At 37.6% G+C, this 7,073-nt stretch overlaps 1 gene segment (V, D, J or C); it reads left to right on the forward strand.

Annotated features, from left to right (window-relative positions):
• Nucleotides 1-906: 906 nt before the first annotated feature.
• On the forward strand, nt 907-6,558 carry LOC111748106 (T cell receptor alpha variable 23/delta variable 6-like). The segment is given in 2 exon segments: nt 907-1,503; nt 1,651-6,558. Coding segments are annotated over 2 exon segments (444 nt in total).
• The last annotated feature ends 515 nt before the right edge of the window (nt 6,559-7,073 follow it).

Below are 7,073 nucleotides of genomic sequence, written 5' to 3' on the forward strand. Positions count from 1 at the left end.
GTGAGATGGATTGACACAGTGGCTGCAATAATGGGCTCAAGCATAGAAACGATTGTGATGATCTCGCAGGACTGGGCAGTGTTTCGTTCTTTTGTGCATAGAGTTGCTATGAGTCAGAACCAACTTGAGGGCACCTAACAACAGCAACAATCTCTTATATTGTCTCTTGTTGGACTGTGGTAGTATTTTTATTTGCTTAGATTTGATATGGGTTCAAATATAGGTAGAATACAATTCTCTTTATGCTTCAGGGGAAAAAAAAAGTGTTCTTTGCGTTCTTTTAAATTGTATTATTTATGGCACAAAAACTTGTTGCCATAGAGTCGATTCCGACTCATAGCAATCCCGTAGGATAGAGTAGAACTGCTCCATAGGGTTCCCAAGGAGCGACTGGTGGATTCTAACTGCCCACCTTTTGGTTAGCAGCAGGAATCTTAACCACTGCACCACCAACGCTCCATATATGGCACAGACCACCCCTGTTTTTAGGAATGCTTCTGAATTTATCCTCAATTTCTGCCTCTCTATCTTGCCTGTGTTAACACTAAAAGCTAAGTTGATTCTTCATATTTCACTCATGAAGATAAAGTGTGAAGAAAATATTAAATACTTGTTCAAACTCAGGATGATAGTTACCAAAAATGCTGCATTATTAGATGGCCATGGCCCTATATCTTCTAAATTCCTTGCAAAATTTCCATCCTCTCATCAATTCGTGGATCAAAATGCCCCCATGGCAGACATTTTCATTATTTCCTAGTTTTTTTCCTCTAGGTATATTCTTAGAAATATTTCATTTATATTTTAGAAGAAATATAAAGAAATTGCAAATGACTTCATTATCTCCTATCATTTCTTAAGGGCATGTAAAAGATAAACACATACAAAGATTGTAATAAAATTTAAGTTACCTGAGGGCAGAGAAACCATACAACATCTCTATGTTCTGATCCATGACCTTAGCTTGTAATGGAGGCTTATGGCTATTGCATGTCCTGAATCAACTTTAATTAGTATAAGAAATAAAAAAGAAGCATCCGTAAACATGCTGATAGTGTGGCTTTGTGACAGTCCCTTTCTTTCACCATTGTAAAATAAGGCATTTTGGAATGTGTCATCTCCACTGACATGTCCAGCTCTCCCAGTCTAAAGTTCCAAACTTTCTAGGAGATGTGAAGAAAAGGTAGAGGGCGGCTGGGGAAGAAAAATTCTGAACTGATCCTTATCCAGATTTAAGAAGGGATTTCTCATTCTCAATGAATGTGTTTTCAGCAATTGTAAGTTTGAACCAAACGGTGAAGTGCTTCCTTCAACGAAATACCTTTAAGTGAAAGCACTTGTGAAAGGGCGGGGCCTGTTAAAAGAAAGTGGGTGTGAATTTAAAGTCAGAGTGCCAGCTGCAGAGGAGAACAGACCATCTGGGTTGTCACAGAGCTCTGGTGCCAGGAAGGATGGACAAGCTTCCAGGAGCATCATTTTTAATTCTATGGCTTAAGCTAGGCTGTGAGTTGTGGAGGAAAAACCTCTGGATATGTCATTAATTTGAGGGAATTAAAAAATTGGGGTGTAGACAAGTCCATGTAGGTAGAAACTTTAAGAAGGAAATATAAATTTAGGGGCCTGATGACTTTTTATTCTTCTTCTAAGCAGGGGTGAGTGGCCAGCAGAAGGAGAAAAGTGACCAACAGCAGGTGAAGCAGAATCCTCAATCTCTGGTAGCCCAGGAAGGAGGGACTCCAATTTTGAGTTGTGCTTATGATAACAGTGCATTTGACTACTTCCCGTGGTACCGACAATACCCTGGTAAAGGTCCTGTATTATTGATGGACATACGTTCAGTTGTGAGTAAAAAGGAAGAAGGAAGATTCACAGTCTTCTTCAATAAAACTGCCAGGCACTCCTCTTTGCACATCATGGGCTCCCAGCCTGGAGACTCAGCCACCTACTTTTGTGCAGCAAGAGCACTGTGCTCTGCAGGCATGTGCAGCCTGTACCCAAACCTGCAGCTGGGGCTCCAGGCAAACCCTGTTGCTGGGGCTTAGGCTGGCAGACACATAGACTAGTTTTCAGGTACACATTGTTGTTGTTAGGTGACTTTGAGTCTTTTTGGTTTTTTTTTTGACTCATATGGACCCCATATGACAGATTAAACTGCCCCATGGGGTTTTCTTGGCTGTAATCGTTATGGAAGCAGATCTCCAAGTTTTTGTCCAGAGTAGCCATAGGGTGGGCTGGAACTTCTTCCAACCTTTCAGTTAGGAGCCCAGCGCTTAACTGTTTACAGCAGCAGAGCTCCTTTAAAACAGTTAAAACAGTGAATGAATTTTATCTTATGCAAATGTTACCTCCATTAAAAAATCAGTCCTAGTGAAAAAAAAAAAACACACTCCATACAGGAAAACAATAAAAACTGTGGCTCAAATTTAAAAAAGAAAGGGGAACAGAAGTCAATGGAATGACGTTTTTATAGCTTAGAAGAACACAAACAAACATCTATAAAACTAAACTGTATACAAGTAAAAATACACCTTGTAAATGAACATGAAATAAAGATAACTTCAGAGGATATACACAGATAATTAGCTACCAGCAGACATTGACTACAAGATATTTTGAAGAAAAATTATCTTGTAGAAAGAGAACATTTCCAGAGGGAAACTCAGTTTTTACAAAGAAATAAAGAACACTGGCAATGGTAAATATGCCAGTAAATATAAAAAATTTTCTCTTCCCTTGATCTCTTTAAATAAAAGATGTCTCAAGGCGGGGAGGAGAAGGAAAAACACTAAATAGACAGTAGATAAGTGGTAACTTTGGTGAAGGGTAAGACAGTATACGATACTGTGGAAGCCAGTACGATTAGACCAAGGCAATGTCATGGAAGCTACATAGACATACCCAAACTCCCTGAGGGACTGAATTGCTGGGCTGAGTGCTGTGGGGACCCTGGACTCAGGGAACATCTAGCTCAATTGGCATAAAATAGTTTATAAAGGAAATGTTCTACATCCCCTGTTGGTGACTAGCATCTGGGGTCTTAAAAGCTTGAGAGTGGCCATCTAAGATGCTCTATTGATCTCACCCCATCTGGAGTAAGGGCAAATGAAGAAAACCACAGACACAAGGGAAAAATTAGTTCAAAGGACTGATGGACCGTAACTACCACAGCCTCCACCAGACTGAGTCCAGCACAACTAGATGGTGCCCAGCTACCACCACCGACTGCCCTGGCAGAGATCACAATAGAGGGTCCCAGACAGAGCTGGAGAAAAATGTAGAAGAAAATTCTAACTCACAAAAAATAAAAATCCAGACTTACTGGTCTGACAGAGACTGGAGAAACCCTGAGCATATGGCCCCTAGACACCCATTTAACTCAGTACTGAAGTCACTCCTGAGATTCACCCTTCAGTCAAAGATTAGACAGGCCCATAGAACAAAATAAGACTAAATGAGCACACCAGTCCAGGGGCAAGGACAAGAAGGCAGGAGGAGACAGGAAAGCTGGTAATGGGGAACTCAAGGTTGAGAAAGGGAGTGTGTTGACATGTTTTGGGGTTGTTAACCCATGTCGCACAACTACGTGTGTATTAATTGCTTAATGAGAAACTTGCTTGCTCTGTAACCTTTCATCTAAAGCACAATAAAAAAATAAATAAATAAAAGCTGTCTGTATAAAGCAAAAACTAACAACAATTCATCAGGAGATTTGTAGTATATGTAGAAATAAAATATTTGATAAAAAAAGACACAAAAGACAGTGGGAGATTTTGGAAGTATACTGTTTTAAGATGTGAGGTGGCATAGTATTATTTGAAAGTAGACTGGTGAATTAAAAATAATATTTGTAAACTCCAGTTTAACTATGAAAAATAAAACAAAGAGGTATAGCTAATAAGCCGATACAGGAGAAAAAATGGACTACTGGAAAATACTGGACTGATCTAAAAAAGTCAAGAAAAGAGGAAAAATGAACAAAGAATAGATGGGCTAAATAAGTAAAAGAAAACAAGGAGATAGATTTACCCTCACCACGTAAATAAATAAGCTAAATGTAAAGAGATAAAAGCTCCTATTTAAACTCAGAGATTGTTAGGCTAGGTAAAAAAAGAAAATTTCAATATATTCTAGTTACAAGAGAATCACATCAAATATAAAGCACAGATAGGCTAAAATTAAAAGATGGGATAAAATATAATGTGCAAACCTTAATCATAAAAAAAGTATGCAATGACAATGTAGGACACATAGACTTCAAGTTAAAAAGTCTTACCAGACACAAAGAGGACAGCTTTATTTGCAATGACTAAAAAGTGGAAATAACCCAAATGCTCTTCAATGGGTGAATGAATAAACATACTGTGGTATGTCCATACAATGAATGCAATGCAATTCTGCAATAAAGTGGAATGGGCTATTGATACATACAACAACTTGGATCAATTTCAATGGTAATATTCTGAATGGAAAGTCAACTCCAAAAGGTTATGTAATCTATGGTCCCATTTATTAACATCCTTAAAATGACAACATTATAGGGTTGGAGGAGAGATCAGCAGTTGGCCAGGGTTAGGGATGGTGAGGGTGTGCCTAAGGGAGTATCTTCAGGGTGATGGAACAGTTCTGTATGCTGATTGTAGTGCGGTTATGTGAACCAAAAATGTGATAAAATTTCATAGAATTATACAGCAACAGAAAAAAAAATCAGTGCATGTAAAAACTGTTGAAATCAGAATAACGTCTGTAGTTTAATAATGTTACGTCAATTTCCTGGTTTTGATCACTGTACTATAGTTATGTAAGATGGTATCATTAGAGATAATTGAATGAAGTGTACAAGGGAATGCTGTACTATTTTTGCAAGTTCTGTGTGAGTAGACTTATTTCAAAATGAAAGGTGAATCTGTGAAGCAACCCGATTCTTAAACATCACAGGCCATAATGTAAAGCAGGCAACCACTTTAGTAGTGTCTCATTAAGAATTCCACTTCTTGGCATTTACCCGAGAGAAATGAAAACATGTACCATAAAGAAACTTGCACAAAAATATTTATGTCAGTGTTAATCATAATAGCAATAAACAAGAGAAAATGTTCACAAACAAGAGACTGAATAAACCAGTGAAGCTATATACCTACAATGGAACTCTAATCAGTGATAAAATGGACTGAGCCATTGATACACATAACACGAATAAACCTCAATAACATTATTCCTAGCCAAATATGTCAGACAAAAAGACTATAACCATTTAATTCCATATATAAAAGCCTATCTTGGTGGTGTAGTGGTTAAGAGCTCGGCTGCTCACCAAAAGGTTAGCAGTTCAATCCACCAGGTGCTCCTTGGAAACCCTGTGGGAAAGTTCTACTCTGTCCTGTTGGGTCGCTATCAGAATCGACTAGACAGCAATGAGTTTGGTTTGGTTTTTTAAAGTAGGTAAACTAATCAATGCTGAAAGAAAGCAGGACTGTGGTTGCTTCTGTGGGTTAGGAATTGTTTGGGATGGGGCAGAAGGGATGTTTCTGGAGTGATTGAAATGTCCTATATCTGGATAAAGGTGTGGCTTAAACAGCTGTTTGCAATTTTCAAAACTCCTCTAACTCAATACTTAAAAAAAAAAAAAAGGATCCATTTATTTCACTGTATAAACTATACTTAAATGAAAATAAAGATAACTTAGAAATTAAGCAAAACAAAAGTAATAAATGGGGAAATCCAATTCTGAATACTTTTGAAGAACTAAAAAATAGACAAATCTTGGGTAATATTGACAATGAAAAAAAAAGAAATACTTAATGTGGTAGGCTGAATAACGCCCCCCCCCCGCCGGAGATGTCCATGTCCTGAATCTGTGAGCTTTACCTGGCAAAAAGGATTTTACAGATGTGATTAAGCGAAATATTTTGTGATGTGGAGGTTATCCTGGATTATCTAGGTGGTCTCAACATAATCTCCAAAAAACTAAAACTCATTGCCATGGAGTCAGTTTTGACTCATAGCCACCAGAGTAGAACTACCCCATAGGGTTTCCAAGGCTGTAATCTTTACAGTTGAATCTTTACAGAAACAGACTGCCACCATCTTTCTCCCATGGAGCCACCAGGTCTTCCAACATAATCACAAGGGTCTTTGTAAGAAGGTGGCAGTAGAGTCAGAGTGAGGGAAGTTTGTGTGACTATGGAAGCAGAGGGAGGAAAGGTGATATGATGTGGAACTGATGGCAGTCAGGAAGCTGGAAAAGGCAAGAAAATGAATTCTCCCTGAGGGCCTCCAGAGGAACTCAGGCCTCCCAACACCTTGATTTCAGCTCAGTGAATCTGAATTCGGGCTTTTGACCTACGGAACCTTAAGACAATAAACTGGTATTTTAAGTTTGTGGTAATTTGTTTCAGCAACAATAGGCAAATAATGCAAATCATAATAAGAAAGATTAGAAAGCAGACGTATCTCTAGATACAGCAGAAATAAAAAGCTTATTATGATAAAATAATGTGCAATTTGAGCCAATAAATGAACAAGCTCACAGGAAATAGAACAATTTCATAGAAAAATATGTATTACTACAAGTGACTCTAGAAGAAATTGAAAAACTAAACAAATTACATTAATTTGATGATTTTAGATGTAAAAAATCCTATAAAATTAGTAATGGAATGGGAATGTTTAATCCGCATGTCTTCCCAGTACAAAATTAAAAATGAGATACATACTAGGGTGTAGTTGTAAACCAGATAACCAAGAAAAGATTATAAATTAAGGCTCAATAAGGAACTCTTACAAATCAATAAAGGAAAAAAATAAAATAATAAAGACGTGAGAATAGGAGGCAATTCAAGAAGAGGAGATAGGGATGGCCAGTGAACATATAAAACATCAATCTCCCTAGTAATCAGAGGAAATTAAATGAAAAGAAGTTACCATTTCACTTTGACCTGATCAGCAAAATTTATAAAGTCTGATAACATTAAGTATTGGCTGGGATATAAGGAGATGGGGACTCATGCTTTTTCAGATGGAGAAAAGCAACTATTTGGGGAACAGTTTTCCTCAACTAGAAAAGAACAAATGCA

The sequence above is a fragment of the Loxodonta africana genome, chromosome 10, assembly GCF_030014295.1.
Source record: "Loxodonta africana isolate mLoxAfr1 chromosome 10, mLoxAfr1.hap2, whole genome shotgun sequence".
In the NCBI taxonomy this organism is placed as follows: Eukaryota; Metazoa; Chordata; class Mammalia; order Proboscidea; family Elephantidae; genus Loxodonta; species Loxodonta africana.